General features: G+C 40.7%; 1 protein-coding gene across 4 annotated transcripts in view; it reads right to left on the bottom strand.

Moving 5' to 3' along the window:
* PRELID2 (PRELI domain containing 2) overlaps positions 1 to 18,741 on the bottom strand; it is an 84,216-nt gene that overhangs the window by 53,205 nt on the left and 12,270 nt on the right. For all 4 annotated transcript variants that reach the window (XM_004008917.5, XM_060415879.1, XM_042250611.2 and 1 more), the window contains exons 2-4: positions 15,806 to 15,863; positions 13,377 to 13,450; positions 11,684 to 11,844 (exon numbers count right to left, since the gene is read on the bottom strand). In XM_004008917.5, coding sequence (XP_004008966.2) covers positions 11,684 to 11,844; positions 13,377 to 13,450; positions 15,806 to 15,863 — 293 coding nt within the window. The remainder of the gene's footprint in view (positions 1 to 11,683; positions 11,845 to 13,376; positions 13,451 to 15,805; positions 15,864 to 18,741) is intronic.

An 18,741-nucleotide genomic window follows, 5' to 3' on the forward strand; every position in this document is an offset into this window, starting at 1 on the left:
AAGGTGCCTATTCAGTGCAAGTTGACTGGCATCCTGAGTGATGGGCAAAGCTTGACAATATACAAGTTTGTGGACTGGTCTACTGGAGGCTTGTCTTGGAATACTGGGCCCACCATCACGTGCATCCCACTCAGGCTGGCGTCAAGGCTGTGTGCTCTACAGGGTGGCACAGTCCTCCGCCATCAGAAGGGCTACGCATTTAGCTGAATGCGCCACTGTCGCTGTTTCAAAGTTCCTAACTCTTTTTTAACAGGGGACTCTGCCTTTTCATTTTGGACTGGCTCCTGCAAATTATGTAGCCGTTCCTGATCCCATTTCAAATATTGGTCTGTACAGCACTACCAAGTCCCTGGGAAGTTTTCTGAGATGCTTAGACATACATACTTTAGTTTAGCAATACCTAATAAAACCCTCAAACATATGTAAACCTTTGGACCCATAATATCTACCTCTAACAATGGGCTTTGAGCAAAAAAATCTTAGATGAGGGTATAGACCGGCCTACAAAGATTCTCATCACATGATTATCTACAAGAGCAAATAACGTAATTCCCAATAATTAAACACATTAGAATAATTTTATCCAATAAACTGAACAAGCCATTTTAAAAAATCATTTTAAAGTGACACATTTAATAAGGAAAGGCAGTCCCAAAGGTAATGTTAAATTAATGTAAAAGTCAGAATACCACGTACAGCATGTGACATGTCTGTAAAAATGATTTGTTCTGCAGAATAAGTAAATGAATTATAGCAACTGCAGTACTCTCCTACCACAGAATGGTCCAGAGTAATGGGAAAAGCACAAACTGCTGATCCCTAAAGTCTACCAGGTGGACTGCCATCAGGTTCCTGGCTACAGCCCCAAAAGACATTTAGGTGGTTCTGCATGGCATCAATTCTTGGTTGATATTAATGAAACACTGTAATTTTTAACACCCAAACTTTTTTATTTACTAGAGGAGAATGGAGGAAGGGAAAGGAGGAAAGAAAGGAAAAGAAAGGAAGGGAAAGGAAGGAAAGGGATAAAGATAAAAAGAAGAGAAAGAGATGAAGGAAGGGAGAGGGAGGGAGGAGGAAGGAAATTAAACTGGCACCTCTGTTCCATAAGAGATTTCAGAGGAGTTCATTCAAATTTCGCTAAACTTTTCAACAGGGTGTTTCTGCCAAAAAGTGTTAACTGTCTGCTGGAGAGCCAGATTATCAACTGGTCCTGCTGTATAAGATTAACAGGAACTATGCAGAAAACAGAGCTGCAAAACGAGTGCCAGCTGTATGTCTGCTTTCCACTGGAACCACAGGACACTGATGAGTTACTATGGGTTCTTAAATCTAGAGGCTCCACAGACTTACCTGGAAAACGTTAAATATACTAATTCCCAGGAGCCAGCCCAGGCCAGCAAAACAAGATCACAATGAATCCACATGTTTAAACACCCCTCAATGCTGCACTAATATACAACACAAAACCAAAGGGCAAAGGAGGAGGGGAGGAAAAATAATCAATAGGCCTTCACTAAGATATTTCAAAAGCCCTTACTTGTAAATGGCATAGAGTGCTCTCCTGGCTAAACACCATTGTTTCCAGTTCAGTCATCACCTCCATTTTCAATAAAACACTTACTGCACTTGTCAAAGTTAGTACCTTTAAGGCACCACACCACTCTGAAAACAGCATTTATTCACCATTACAACCTATATTATCTAGTGCTTTATACTCTCCAAGTGAAGAGCATTCCCATTTATTATCTTATTAAATCTCCACATTACTCTTGTGAGGGCATCCCTGGTGGCTCAGCTGGTAAAGAATCACCTTCAATGCAGGAGACCTGGGTTTGATCCTTGGGTTGGGAAGACCCCCTGGAGAAGGGAAAGGCTACCCACTCCAGTATTCTGGTCTGGAGAATGCTATGGACTGTACGGTCCATGGGGTCGCAAAGAGTCGGACACGACTGAGCGACTTTGACTCACTCTTGTGAGGGAGCTCAGCCCAGCTTGAGCCCTTTTCCTGGAGTCCAACGGCAAGCAAATGACTAAGCAGGAAAAAGCGGAAGAGAGGCATTCTGTATTACTGAGCTCAACATTCCCTCTACACCGAATTTCCCAACAAACCCTTTGAGGCTTCCCTGATCTGCACGTGTCCCTCCTGCCAGTGCCCTTTTCACTCCTCCTCATGTCCCCTTTTCAGCTCATAAGAAGGATCATCTGGCATTCATTCAACAAATGGCTACAGAGCCATCTCTGCGAGCCCTGCACTGTGCCAGAGGTGGGGGTTCAGCAGGATGGGAAAGTAGAGAAGACCCTGATTATATGGATGACAATTATATCTATTGCAGGGGATTCTTACTGAGTGAAAAATAAGGCTCCTGCCCAGATGCTATATTTACAGAAAAGGCCTTGGTTTTCCATGTTCAATAACTAGCAGCTCATTCTGCTAATTGTCTCATCACTCACTGATACATGGGAAATTAAGATCAATATAATCAGAGGCATCTTGCTTGGGAGCATGAATACAGTGGGTTTTTTTGTTTTATTGTTTATTAGATAACAATACCCTCAAGCCCTTTATCATCACAATCAAGGCTTAGAAATAATTCCTAAGTAAAGTTGACAAAATCAGAATATTTTAATATATTTCAGTGAAAACAAGTTTGGAGGTCAACTAAAAAGGCCACTGTCAAACAAACACAAGGAAGTTACCTATCAAATTTTCTCCTGGTGGGGGCGGGGGCGGGATACATCTGAGTAGGGAAAAAATAGATACACAACAAGAAGTGCCCAACAATTAGTCCCTAGAAACATGCAAATTAATTATACTATTTGTATAATTATTCATTTGAATTACCAAATGAATACTTGAGACTTGGGATGTTTTAATCCAGAAACTTAAAAAGTAAAAATATTATATACCTTATTTAACAGCATGAAGAGTAACTTCAATAGTAACAAAAACTTATTGAACTAAGAATGCTAGTCATCTCAGTCATTTAATCTGTGTTTAAAGTTTTGATTTGGGCTTTTTTGTTTCTTTTACTATATTCCAGGAGTGAAATTTTGGATATTTTATAAATGGTGAGTCAACATAACCAATGTTATTAACACACATGCTACTAGGCTGAAATCTCCGTATCTCAGAAATAAGGTTTGCAAGCATCAGTGGACAAGCCAAAGTTCTTAGACATGGACAGGTGAAGACATGGGCCATCACGATGCTTGATGCTGAGTATGGGATTATGGTCTTGTCACTCAAAAGCAAAAGAAACCCAGCTCTATACTATCAGGAACAGCATGAGTCTCCACTGACAGTGATAACTTAAATTCTGCTTCACGATAACAGGGACTTTTTATTTACCACCCAACACACACCGTTACGCTGAAAGCGCAAAGCCCAAGAAAATAGTTTTACAAGATGATTCTTTTAGAATTACATTACTTGGATAAAGTAAATGTTATTAAAACCAAATCTTGTGCATATCAAATACATTTCCACATGGTACAATAAAAACCTGTTAATAATAAGAACCAGAAATTGACAGAAATACATTTTAAAGTCTAGAAGCAAACACAAATTAGCAAGAAATTAATAAGTTTGTCCTGGAATGGAAGGTTTCCGAGGGCAGAAACCATGACCTTTCATTCTGAAAAATCATACAGAGTGAAGTAAGTCAGAAAGAGAAAAACAAATACTGTATATTAACGCAATGCGGAAGCTAGAAAAATGGTACAGTATGGACACCAAGGAGGTGAAAGAAAGGGTGGGGTGAACTGGGATTGAATCAGATACACTACCGTGTACAAAGCAGCCAACTAGTGAGAACCTACTGTACAGCGCAGGGAATGCTACTCAGTGCTCTGGGGTCTTCCAAACGGGACAGAAATACGAAACAGAGGGATACATGTGTATGTACAGCTGATTCACTATTCTGCACAGCAGAAACTATACATCGCTGCAAAGCAATTACACGCCAATAACACTTTAAGTTAAAAAAAAAATCTAAAACAAAACACTTCATTCTCCACTTCCAAGAGTAAATAAATGCCTGTGCCTGCTTGCTGGGTCACTTCAGTCATGTCCAACTCTTTTGCAACCCCATGAACTGTATAGTCCACCAGGATCTTCTGTCCATGGCATTCTCCAGGTAAGAATACTAGAGTGGGCTGCCATGCCCTCCTACACGGGATCATCCCAACCCAGGGGTCAAACTCACATCTCTCATTTCTCCTACACTGGCAGGTGGGTTCTTTACCACTAGTGCCACCTGGGAAGCCAGTAAATGCCTGTATCCTACTTTATATAATAAAGTACATTCCCACAAAAGTTGACTTTTTTATCTTGGGTGGATTCATTTTTCCATTCTCTGATGCGGCCCAAATGTCACAAGCTGTGCAGTGCATTGCCCCCAGTATCCCTGACTCTGAAAATCCGGGCAGTTCCTTAGAGCACGATGCGGCCTTGGATCTACAGCAGATGGGGTCACAGCATAAGCCAAGAAGAGAACCCCAAATCCAGGGCAATTCAGTTAGAGTCAAACGCCTGTGGGCTTCCCAGATGGCTCAGTGGATAAAGAATCTGCCTGCAATGCAGGCGATGCAGAACACACAGGTTTGATTCCTGGGTCAGGAAGATCCCCTGGAGGAGGGCATGGCAACTTACTCCAGTATTCTTGCCTGGAGAATCCCATGGACAGAGGAGCCTGGCGGGCTGGCATCCACAGGGTCACAAAGAGTTGGACATGCGTGAAGTGACAGAGCGTGCACACACACGTACAAACACCTGCACCGACCCCTGCATGTTATGCTCTTCACTGCTTCAATCTCACACTGGAGCTAAAAGAGAAGGGTTCCTACTCCCATGACTCTCGAATTGAGGGACTTATAGCCCCAGAGATGGTGAGCCTGCAGAATGCAAAATCACAACATGAAATACCTCCCCGAAACATAATGGGAAACAACCATAATGTTTCAACATTAAAACAGTACACGCTCAGGATTAGAATCAAAAGTTTCATGAATTTTTAAGAAGATGAGGATAATGGCAGCAATAAAAGTCATGATGTTGAGCACTAATATTTACTGACCATTATTGGCAGGCATGGGTTTCCCTGCTATCTCAGACGGTAAAGAATCAGCTTGCAATGCAGGAGACACAGGTTGAATCCCTGGGTCAGGAAGATCCCCTGGAGGAGGAAATGGTAACGCACTCCAGGATTATTGCCCGGGAGGAACTTTCCTGGTGCTCCAGTGGTAAAGAATCTGCCTTCACTGTAGAGGATGCAGGTTCCATCCCTGATCAGAGGACTAAGATCCCACATGCTGTGGGGCTACTGAGCATGTGCTCTGGAGTCCTCATGCCAGAACGAAGACCCACTCTAGTATTCTTGCCTGAAAAGTCTCTCAGACAGAGCAGCCCAGAGGGCTACAGTCCATGGGGTCACAAAGAGTCAGACATGACTTAGCAAGTAACACTTTCACTTTCACTTCACTTTCATAGGCAAGCATTACTCTAGCTCTCTGTGTGTATAATCTCATTTGATCCTCACAGCAGCCCTCTGAGATAAGGATATTATCCCCAACATACAGATGAAGAAACTGAGGCTTAGAGCAGCGAAGTACATTTTGCAAGGACATATATTTTGTTTCCAAGGTTGTTTCTAACCCCAGAATCGAGTCATTCACTGTGACACAGGACAGGAAAGACCCTGCACAGGCCTGGAGGAGCCAGGCTGGTTGTGCAATGAAGCAGATCTATAGTATGAACAAAGGAGCCAGGTATGGAAAGACAAGAGGCTGTGAGGGTGCCTTAGGGCTTGCTTTCCAGCTCCTGGTTCCTGTCTCTTGGGAGGCCTGATGACTGGTACAGAGCTACCTCTGTATTCACTTACTGAAGCATGTTTCCATCACTTCCCAAAGCCTAACGGAGATAATGGGTACCATGCTGACGAGGAAACGTGAAGAGGAGAAAAGGTGTGCTGTGGTCTTTCTTACTACATCCAGTGGTGTGCGTGCAGGCGCCCTTCCGTCTTCTACGCAGCTCATGTGTTTCAGAGGGAAGAGGACACCCCCTCCCCAACACCCGCACTGCAGCTCTAGGGGCAGATGCTGACTGGCGAGGGACAGTCGGCCCGTATCAGCCTCTGACCACTCTTATTGGTCCAGGAAGGAGCGGGTGATCGAGGCTGACTCAAGAGACTCAGAGAAAGGCTGTTTTCCCCATGGTTGGGATGGGTTCTCTTGCGTTTACAGGTCTCTTTCCCTCACTTAAATGAGAACAAATGTACGCCTGTGGTGGATTCATGTTGATGTGTGGCAGTTACACACAACACAATATTGTAAAGTAAAATAATAATAATAATAAAATAAATAAATTTTTTAAAAATAAAAATAAATTAAGACATGAGTCAGAAGCACCCACAAAAAAGAAAAAAAAAATGAGGACAAATAAGTGTGCGACCCTAGTTGCTCCTGACAGCTAAGAGCTAACCCAACTTGGAAAAAAATTAGATATACAGGGAAAGGTGGAGCCCAAGAACAACTATGAAACTGCAGCCCATCTGGTTACAAGATAACAGAGCTCCTTACTGAGAGGAAGGGTAGTGTCATTGCCAGCAGCATAAATTCGAGAGCCAAACCGCCTGGATTTGAAGCTGATTCTGACACTTACTGGTCATATTAGCTAGTATAAGTTACTTAACTTCTCTAAGCCTCAGGTTGTAAAGGGGGATAAGAATAGTTCTAACCTCATGGAGTTTCTCTGAGGATTAAGTGAATTAACATATATAAATTCATAAATACATACATACATCAAGCACTTAAAACAGAGCCTGGCATATAACAAAAGTATACAAGTGATGGCTGAGTGAGTCAGGGTGTCTGTAATTTACTGTGGAAGGCACCCTGATTAGAAGAGGGGACAGAATAAGTAAAGAGTAAGTATAAGAGGACATCTCTGAAGCCTGCAGCGCTAAGCTGGACTCTGGAAAAACTGAGATGAATGCAAAATATCACATCACTCCAGGCTCTGGAAAGGATGCCAATTTCATTCCATAAAAACTGCAGGAAGAAAATGTCTTACAAAGTTAACAAAGGAAGAAAGCATATTAGAAATACCCAGTTGTGTGATACACAGACAGGGAAAGACTGATGGAGCTCTGCCCCAGAAGATGCCACAACTGCAGAGACATCAGCAGGAGGCCAAAACTGGATTTACGTAGAGAGACACGGAGCAAGGCTTAGCCAGAGTCTACGGGAGACTCACTGTGCGCCGTCTCTGAATTGAGCCGACAGGCCATGCACAGGACAGAATGACATCTGGTTTCCCATCACACGCCCACACCTGCTACCTAACACACAGCTTGAAGGTCTAATTTTAGACTCAGCAGCCGTGACAGCCTCTTTTTTTCTTTATAAAAGGACTGTCCACATTTCATCCTCTGGGCGCACTGACTAGTCACTACTCACACACTCTGCCAAGGAGGGGAATGGAAGTAATACTGGGTCCTTCTTTCTTTGATGTGCCCCCCTGCCCCCACCAAGATTATCCAGTCATTCAGAATGTTTGCCTAAAACACCCTTCTAAATCCACATCAAGACCTAAGAAAATGTAAGTTTCCCAGAGCCTGGATCACAGCTATCATCAGCCCTGCTCAGAAACCTTTGTGTGACCACTTGTTGCCAAAGGAACAAAACCCATTCTCCATAACCTGGAACCTAAAGCAACCTACAGTTTGAGATTAAGTCCATCCTTTTATAATTATCCATATTCCTGCCTCACCACTTGGGGTCGTATCTTACCTCCGTGACTTAGTGATGCTATCACTTTGGGTAAGTTATTTAACCTGAGCTCCAAAACACTACAGGCGAAGGATCTAGCTCTGACCTTGACATAGTCAGTCAGTAACCAAAAGGGGAGTGTTTTGCAGAGGACAAGAGCATAAAAAACCAAAGAAAGGAGAAAGTATAGTTGGCCAAAGCTTTTTTAGAGAGGAATCTGATATGTATCAAAATATAAAATGTACATAATCTTTGACCCAGAAATCCCACTTGCTCCATCTACTCTAAAAGGTCATTGAACAAGTGCAGAAATATGTAAGTACAATGAATTCATCAGGGCTTCCTAGGTGGCTCAGTGGTTAAAAAAAAAATCTCCCTGCAATGCAGAAGATGCAGGAGACTCAACTCGGGTTCGATCCCTGTGTCAGGAAGATCCCCTGGAGGAGGAAATGGTAACTAATTCCAGTATTCCTGCCTGGAAAGGCCATAGACAGAGGAGCCTGGCAGGCTACAGTCCATAAGGTTGCAAAGAGTTGGACAAGATTTAGCAAGGAAACAACAACAAAGTAATTTTATCACACCACTGTTTATAACAGCAAAAAATTCAGAAACAATCTAAATGCCAATTAGGATTGGACAAAGAAAATTATGCAAATAGGCACAACTGTTAGATGATGAAAACTGCTTCTTTTTCTCTTGAATTACTTAGTACTTTTTACAAGACACATGTATCATTTTTTTCCAGAATCAGACTATTTAAAATAAAATAAAAAACAATTTTTAAAAACACACAAAGGAAAAAGGTCCTGAAGGATGTTCTCCCTGGATTATTTGGGCCAATTTTCATTTTATAAAGAATTGATGAAGCTTTAGTAAAGATTTTCAGACTCAGTAGCCCAGAGAGCTGATAACATGAGGCTGAGATACTAATATATGAAATGAAAGACTTCTGTATTTTTTACATAAAATCAGCCAACTCTGTCCTTTTACTACTTCTACCAAAAAAAAAAGTGGGGGAGCTCTATTCTTTATCTATAATTTTTATAGTTAGTCCCAAACATCTATGACTTGCATGAAGTTCCTGGCATGCAGGAGACTGACAGGAAAAAAAGCAAAACAGCCAGTGGGTGGTTCAGAGTAAACCCACCTGAGATGCTAATAAGACTTAGCATTCATAATCAGTGTGCTGCTGGAGCATTCTAGAATTGTCACTACAGGACCAAAATTATGGGGAGCAGAAATGATGTGCACAAGTGATGGGGTTTCAGATGGATCTTAGACTTCTGTTTTTAATAGTTATTTGGGTTTGGAGGCTTTATTTGCCAACCATACAGAATAGCAAAACATGCAGTAAATTATCCTCTGAAATCAGTGCACAGCAATCATCACTATTAACATTTGGTGCTTGTTATAGTTTGTTTTTGTTTGTAAACCTACCTCAAAGGAATTAATCATTTCTCACCTGTTATACTGGCAAAAAATAAAAAAGTATGTTAAGTCCTGGCAATGTTATAGGAAATGAGCTTTCATGTGCTGTTGATGTGAGTGTAAACACATTAACATATTGGTCATAGGAACTTCCCCTATGACCCCATAAGAACCCACTTTGCAATGCAGGAGATGCAGGTTCAAACCCTGATCAAGGAACTAAGACTCCACATGCTGCAGGGAAACTAAGCCCATGTCACAACTAGAGTCCTCACAACTCAACAAAGACTCTGCAACCAAGACCCAGCTCAGCCAAATAAATATTTTTTAAAAGCCATATTGGTGACATAATCTACATAAACCTAAAATACGCATACCCTGAGAACCCGTCACATAACTTTCTTTTATTGAGGAATAATTCATATACCATAATGTACCCCTTTAAGGTATATAGTTCAGTGGGTTTAGTATACTCAAGAGTTACACAACCAGCAACACTAGTTCCAGAATATTTTTATCATCCCCCAGAAAATTCCATCTCCTGCCCTCCTTGCCTATGGCAAACACTAAAACTACTTTCTGTCTCTATGAATCTGCCTGTTGCGGACTTTTAAAATAAACTTGACTCAAACAATATATGGCCTTTTGTAACTGGCTTCTTTCACTGAAAATAGTGTGTCCAAGCTTTATCCATGTAACATGAATCATTACTCCATTTCTTTTTAAGGCTGAATAATATTCCATTGTATGGATATATCATTTTTGGTTATATATTCATCAGATGGTGGACGTTTGACTTGTTTCTACATTCTGCCTATTAGGAATAATGGTGCTACGAACATTCCTGCAAATCTTTGTGGACAATACAGTGTAGAACAGCTGGGTCAAGTGATAACTCTGTTTAACTATTTGAGGCACTGAAAAACCATCTTCCACGGCAGCTATGCCACTGACATTCCTTTCAGCAGTGTGTGTGGCTTCCAGTTCCTCTACACCCTTTCCAGCACTTGCTATTGTGTCTTTTTTATTAAAGCCATCGTAGTAGGCTCAAAATGGGATCTCACTGTGGTTTTAACTTGCATTTTCCTAAACACTAAAGATGCTGAATATCTTTTCATATGCTTATTGGCCATCTGTATACCTTTTTGGATAAATATCTACTCAAATGTCTTAGCCATTTTTTAAGTGAGTTGTCTTTTTATTACTGAGTTATAACAGTCCTTTATATATTCTGGATACAAACTGAACTGAAACGCTTATCAGATTTTGCAAATACTTTCTCGCATTCTCTGGACTGTCTTTTCACCTTCTTGGTGTCCTTTGAAGCAGAAAAGTTTCGATTTTGATGAAGTCAAATTTATCTTTTTTTTTCTTTTGTTCCTCGGGCTTTTGGCGCCATACTAAAAAACGATTGCCTAATTCAAGATCACAAAGATTTACCCCTATTTTTTTTCTAAGAGTTTTATAGTCTTAACTCTTTGATTTAGGTCTTTGATCCATTTTGAGTTAATTCTGTATTTGACATGAGGCAAAGGTCCATCTTTTTTCTTTTGAAGGTGGATATCCAGTTGTGCAAGAATACTCTGTCCGCATCAAATTATCCTGGCATGTAGCTCTTTAAAATCTACCTGAAGCTTGATTGTGACAGTGGTTACACAACTGTATACGTGTGTGTTTGCTAAAACTCATTGAACTGTATGCTAAGAACTTCATTGTTTGTAAATAATAATTCAATAAACCTGACAATTAAAAATTCCCCTTTAACATAATACTGTATGTCAACTATATTTCAATAAAGAAATCAATTTTCCTTCAGAGAAACATTCACATATAGCATATTCAAGGATCATACACTTCACAAATATTATAATACTGTTTATAATAAAGAGTAGTACTGCTTATAATCAAGAGTAATTAGAAATCATCTGAACATCTGTCAAAAAGGAAAAAAGCTAAAGAGAATGTAGTATAATGATAGGATTGAACATTATGCAACAGTCTAAAGGAAAAAAATCTGGATTTTACAGACATCAAATTGATAAGGCTTAGAAACGTTCTACAAAATGAAAAAGATAAGTACAAAATGATTTGAGCAGAATGAATGCATGTATGTAAAAAGGATAAACAAAACTATATTATACAGGTTTTATGAGTATCTAAAGTTATCTCTTAAGGGTCTAGAATACTCAACATTCACTTCCTCTGGAGAAGGCAAAAGGGCACCAGGATTAGACAGGACAATCAGAAAGGAGTTGAGCTGTCATTTTTCCCCCCAAAGGGAAATCTATTTACTGATTACTTGTGTGATTAAAAATCAATACTGTATAATTTATGTGAGTTTTAAGCAAAGGTTGTAAGAATAAAATCACAGCTCTTTAATATGTGTGCTCATTTGTGCTTCCCTGCACCCTACCTACACATACACAAACGCACGCACACATACGCAAGTGCACACACGTGAGCACACACACACACGTGATCTTACCAATTTGGATTTTCCATACTTTCCCTGAAGACAGACTCTTCTTTCATGGATGCATATTGTGTCCATGTAAGGCAGTGACTCCTTATAGCCATGTTCCTTTCCTGAGGATTGAACCATGATTCCTCTTCTAACTGGATATTAGGTACCTTTAAAATGTTCACCTGTCCAAAAGAGGGATAACGGCTTTCTGAATTTAGGAAGAGCAAGCTATTAATGTATAAAGACTCTGTCCAGAGTTGCTTCCAATCTTGGGGAATTAAGAGGACAAGCGATCCTGATATATGGATGATGGTTCACCAATGGCTAAAAGTCCCTGATAATCAAACATACAATGACCTTACTAAAGGCTGGTAGGGACATGCAAATGGCCTAGAATTTATGCAGGCTATACAGTCTCTGGCCGAATTTCCCTAACAGCTAAACACTAAGCAAATTATCAGCCTCCCTCATGTCTCCTCTAGGGCTGGTTATGGCCTTCTTAAATTGACAGATTCTAACTGGGCCCACTTACGGACTCACATGCAGGATAAAATATTTTCTTCATTTTAAACTCTGTCCAATATCTAGAAATGTATGCTTTCCTGGGTGGAGGAAACATGGAAAACTACAAAGGCAGAATCGTACAAGTCAGAGGTGTCCTTAAATTATTTAAGAATAGAGACACAAGACAAAGTTGAATGCCTTTTTAAATAATAGATTCAAAGCGTGTATATAGGGCAAAGGGAGGGTACACACTCTGTGAAAAAAGCCAGCAATAATTTGCTGCATATACTGCAATTTACTGCTATCCGGAAAATAAAAGTTCATTTTCACCGTAACATCAGTCTTCTTTCCAGTAAAGAAAGTGACAGTCTTCATCCATGTTTAGAAAGTGATGGAAGCTGCCATGTTTTCTATATACAGCACAGCTAAACAATTTGCAAGCTACCTGGCAGGAGTCTTGGCTTTTACATCACACATACAATCACTTCCGGGTTGAAAAGATCACATGAAACATGTTTTAAAATGTGCATGAAGACGTTCTCCTCGTATTCCCTAATGATTCTAAGGATTTTTGTCATAATCACTCTATGGTTAAAGCAATGTGATTAAAACTTTCCACTCACCTTTTCCCAGCAATCATCAGAGTGCTTAAGGATTTCAAAGAGAAAAAACAATTTGCTATCATGAAGATTTCATCATCAACACCATTACTTTATAGAAACACACACAAAAAGACTTACAGAGGGTGCTGAGAACATTATACTACCAAAACCATGCTCTCTGACAGTGAAATGGAAACTGAAGCTTTTCTCTTCCTTATTGAAGATCAGATGAAATATTTACCACCTGCCCAGTTCTGATCATTCTTACCTAAGAGTCGTTATCTAACCATGGACAGATCAGAAAAGATGGTCACTTCATGCAAAATAGCCAAAGTATCTTTTAAAATAATTGCAGTCCATCTCTATGTACACTAAGCGCCCTCCACAAAAGAGAGGCAAAACATACAGGAAAAAACACTATCTCTGGTAGCACCTATCAAAACTGAGGTTGGAGAGGAGACAGATGTCTTCCTTTGAAAGGTTAGGAAACAGGAGAACTGGGAAATTTCTAACACTTCTTTACATCAGAAAATGCTATTTCTTTTCATGACTGTTTGAAAATCACCCAGTGTTACACAAAATCTGATTAAATTTTGAAATGCGTTTACCTTCCTTAAAATTTCTGGAACCACATTCTGACAGACTGCAATCCTCTTTCTATAGATGATCCCTGTTGACACATCTAGAAACAGAAAATGTTTACACTCAAAAAAAAAAAAAAGCTGAAGGAAATGTATTCTTATTTTAATGTCAATAAAATGTTTAATGTCAATCTCAATTTTCTATATGGAGAATTCCTAAAGAAAATGTTTAACTCAAAACCCAGCTTCCCTGACCACTTTCCTTGACCAAATCCCTCCAAATATCTGTGAACCCACCCGGCTCCTCTGTCCATGGGGTTCTCCAAGCAAGAACACTGGAATGGGTTGCCATGCTCTCCTCCAAGGGAATCTCCCCGACCCAGGGATCGAACCCAGGTCTCCTGCATTGCAGGCAGATTGTTTCCCGTCTGAGCCACCAGCGAAGCACATTCTAAAGTCAAGGACAAAAGAACTGCAAATGGGGACTTCCCCAGCAGTCCAGTGGCTATGACTCCTGCCAATGCAGGCGGTGCGGGTTCCATCCCTGGTCTGGAAACTAAGGCCCAACATGCTGCAGGGTACAGCCAAAAGAAAGGTTTTAAAATAATAAAATAAGAAAGTCCATTTCTGAAGTCTCCAATGAGACTTTTAAAAAGACACAAATTGTTCACTGCTCTGGGCTATCAATGTCAACACTCCAGTGGCCACGGCCAATGAGCCTTCTGCCCAGCAACAGCCAATGTTTAACATGTTTTAACAGAACAATGGAGGATCTAATTCTGCCACCTTCTGCACCAAATGAGTTTTCAAGCACCAATTTCTGGCTACGAATTTAAACCTATTATTAATTACACTGGGCACACTCTTCTGTCATAGGGAAGCAGACTCTCTGTGGCTGAACTACTCTGTTCTGGAAAAAAGTTTACCGAGTAGCATTAAGGGCATTAAAAAAAATGTGATAATTTGAGTTGAAAAAAGGGAAAGCGAATCAGAGAAAAATATAAACTCTGAAGTGTTGTCTTTTGCTCTGTGAATTACACAACTCAGCCAAGTTCCTTCATGGTTTCTCAAAGCTTGGACTGTAACACTATAACAGTCCTGAACCTTGGTGCAAACACCCTGAACACTGAAGTTGTTGGGAGGATGACCCTGGTTCATCTCCTCTGCCCACTGGCACCCTCTGGCCATCTCATCCAAAGTCTGCAGCACACATAGAGAAAATGGATGAGCCACTCCTGGAGGCGAAGATGTCCCTGTCAATGGCAGAAATTATAATTAACCACTTTGGAATATGCATGCTGTTCTACTGCTTGATTCTTCTCAACAACCTAAAGACAGACTGTTTGTTATTACTTTCCCATTTGAAAGATGAAGACATAGAGCCTCCAAGAAGTTAAGTCATGTAGATAGGAATGAAATCAGGACCTGAAATCAAACTTCTCTAATACCATGTAAAACGTTTCTCCCATGAGTGCAGGTACATGAGAAAATCATTTTCCATCATATTTATAGAGCTATAGAAATGCAGAAAAGACCCTCACAAAGATAGTTCTCTCTTCACCAAGCAGAGAGAAGGCCTCAGAGTCACGAAATGAAGAGTAGCATCTCATGTTTTCCTAGAAGAGGTTCAAGAGCCCTGGTAGACCGGACCTGGCTGTCTCCAAAGGTTTATACTTTGACAATGAGTACCATTATAGCTTCCTTCATTGCCCAACTCTCGAGTTCAAACACTGAGAGTGAAAACACTTCTGCCAGAGATGTGAATGACAGAACAGGAAAGACCCCTACACTCCAGTCCAGCAGTCAATAAACACCTTCTGTAAAGTGCCAGATAATAAATAAATATGTTAGGTTTTGTGAGCCATACAGTCTCTTACAAATCTACTGTTATGATAAGAGGCACAGATAACACATTAAAAAATGGGCATAGCTGGGTGCCAATAAAACTTTATTTACAACAGGCAACACAAAGATAATTTGTCAAGCCAGTCAATACTGAACCATATTGTTAAGCACAGTTCTAACTCCATAATCCAATCACTTTACAGTCACATCTCATATATGTTCTATTAGTCACACCTTTTTTGTCATAAAATGATATGTGAATATATTAAAGGACGTAGCCATGTAACCTCAGTTAAGTTACTTACTCTCTCTATACCTTGGTTTCTTCATTCATTAAAAAGGAATTATATCGTTCTGAGGATGAAGTTAATAACAATAAAAGTGCCTGGTACACATTAAGTATTGAAAAATGTTAACTGTCACAGCTTGTCGTCAATTCTTAATGGAGAAGATGACAAGAATGAATGGCAAGTCTTCTGTTGCTGGAAAGGCTGGGTGCTCTTTCCGATCAGCCACCTCGAATACAGAGCTATACCTGTTAATAGATGTTTAAAATATCACAGGTGACACACACACAGACACACATCTTTACAAAACTCAGTAATACTTACCTTTTCTTTCCTCCACAATTTTTACAGAGATGACATTTTTATCCATGGGGTTTGGATACTAAATAAAAACACACAAAGAAAAATTACCATTCATTTTTTGGCAAAATGAATTACTTTATAGCAACCACTTATTTGCACGAACTGTAAATCTTTTCCAAGCAATCTCTAGGGGCTTCCCAGGTGGCACTAGTGATATAGAACCTGCTTGCCAATACAGGAGACCCAGGAGACGCAGGTTAGATCCCTGGGTTGGGAAGATCACCTGGAGAAGTGAAGGGATACCCATTCCAGTATTCTTGTCTGAAGAATTCCATGGACAGAAGAACCTGGTGGGCTACAGTCCATGGGGCCGCAGAGTCTGATGCAACTGAAGTGACTTCACATACATGCACAAGCAATCTCTAAGGCCAGTTTGCAATCAAATTTCTTAATTTTACTATTTCAGAATAGATAAGTGAGATGCTGTTATCGATTGTACCTGTATGAAATCTAGAGAAACCGTCTTTGGAGTCAGCCTAGCTCTGGGTGGAGAAGGGAAGGTTAGGTTAGGTTAAGCTTAATAATACTGGGCTTCCCTAGTAGCGCAGACGGTAAAGAGTCTGGCATCCCCTGGAGAAGGGAATGGCAACCCACTCCAGTACTCTTGCCTAGAGAACTCCGTGGACAGACCAAGGGGTCGCAAAGAGTCAGACATGACTGAGCACTAAACAGCAACAATAATAATACTATAATCTTGAACCAGCCTTACATAACTCAGGAGCATTCCTTGCATGAGGCACTGTGCTAAACGCTTTACTTGCATGATCTTTTTTAAAATCAGCCTCTCTGTTGTGACTGGGTCACGGAATATCACTGTCTTTCGGAAACTAAATGGAAGCTAAAGAAAATCAGAAAACTTAAGGTCACCCAGCTGGTTAACAGCAGAGCCACAGAATTAAACCTGGCCTGAAACACAGTGCGTTCCTTCACTACTGTCCTTTACTGTCGCCTGGTGGGCTGGGTCAGCATCACAGGAATGTAATCACAGGATTCTATGCCAGGTCCTCAACAAATAAGCGTATACATGTGCACGGCTGAATCAGTGTGCTGCACAGCAGAAACTGGCACAGCACTGTAAATCAACTATATTTCAATAAAGACAAAAATGCAAAATGGATACCTTATTTATGGATTAAATTCCCCTGAAACACAATGTGGATGTTAAAAGAGCTGATAATAGCTACCATTTTTGTCCTAGGCAGCTTAATACATTATTTCAGTTTAATTTTCAAAACTATTCCTTGAGTTACATGCTGGGGTGTTTTTTTTTTCTCCCTTCCACCCGTGAGAAATAAGACTTGGATAAACCAGGTAATTTGCTTAAAATCAGTTAATGAGCGTCAAGACTCTAATTTAGCCGCAGATACTTTCCTTTGCCTTCAAGGCCTGCCCACCTAACCTATTTTCAAACATCTCAGTCACTCAAATCCCACCCTTTCCATGCCTCGGATGCAAAAAAAGAGACTCGGACTGTAGAAGTCCTCAAAGCTGTAGGACAAGCAGGCTGTCCACCTGCGCCTCTCAGGTTCTGTTCCCAGAGGCATACTGCTTCATCGTGAGATCTAATCCAAAAGGAAAATCACATGCAAGTCTCATCCAAAGCAGCATAAGATGCTGAGGGGGAGACCAGAGCAGCAGACAGGTGCGGGCATGGGTAGGAGACAGGGCCCTCCACTTGGTAAGCTTGAGCTGTAAGCCTTCTGAACCCAGGAAATGATAAAGGAAATTCAGTGAGCAGGGTTCTCCCCAACCCTGCAGCAGCTGTGTGCCTGTGAGCAACCATGTGTGTATGTACGTGTATATAAGAGGTTGACTGATTTTCAGGGAAAAGGGTCCATCACTTTCACACGTTCTTAAAGATATCTGTGGCCCCAAAAGACGAGGGGTTAGAATACAGACTCTGAAAGAGCAGGGCTTCTCTACCTCCACCACCTAGCAGTGCCTGGCACGCAGTAGGCACTCAATGAATATCTGCTGAATGAACGAACCATCTAGAAGATAAACCTCACTGACCTTCAGGATCGATGTGGAAACTAAACCTTACCCCCTTCAGGGACCAAGGGCACCAGTTTATGAAGAGGGCAGTGGGCTCCATTCTCAGCATCCTCAGAGCCAAACCAGACCTCAGGCCGTAAACTCTGCCAGTCACACTTCCATCCGGAGAACTGCAATCTTGAGAACTAATCAACAACACTTTTTTTGGGCCGGGGGAGGGGGGGTTGGGAGGGTTGGGGGGAGGACACACCGCAAGACTTTCAGTATCTTAGTTCTGTGACCAAGGATCAAACCCAACCCTGGCACTGAAAGCATCAAGTTCTAACCACTGGACAACCAAGGAATTCCCCAACATGGCTTTTTAAATATTTATCTATTCATTCATTCATTCATGTTTGCCACAGGAAAAAAAAATGCTCAAAATTACGATGCCTGTTTTCTTGAAGTTTAACTTTCAGTGTTTTTTTGAAGATAATGTTCACCACAGGGATCAGGTTTAACTATTGTGTTTCTCAGGAAGGGGGCCTCACCAACACCCTTGAAGTTAGCAAGATATCTGAGACTCACACAGATGCCCTTAATTTTTAAGTGTGTGTGTATGTATACATCAGAACTTTTCTACTAAGGTAAAATCAAAGCATGAGAATACTGCCTGTATTCTAATTCTAGTTTACACATTGTCTTATATTCATCAATATACCCTGACTGATGAATATTAGAAATACACTGTAAACAGCAGGAAGATGGCTGAACTAAATTACAAAAGAAGCTGTAAATGTAATCACCAGAGAAGGCTAATGATAAAAATTTCCCAAGTTCTGGGTACTGCACAAAATTAGCAATGAAATTCCTAAAGACTACAAACTCAAAGAAGAGCCGACTTTTTGAGACCCTGATGCTAG

The sequence above is a fragment of the Ovis aries genome, chromosome 5 (genome assembly GCF_016772045.2).
Source record: "Ovis aries strain OAR_USU_Benz2616 breed Rambouillet chromosome 5, ARS-UI_Ramb_v3.0, whole genome shotgun sequence".
NCBI lineage: Eukaryota > Metazoa > Chordata > Mammalia > Artiodactyla > Bovidae > Ovis > Ovis aries.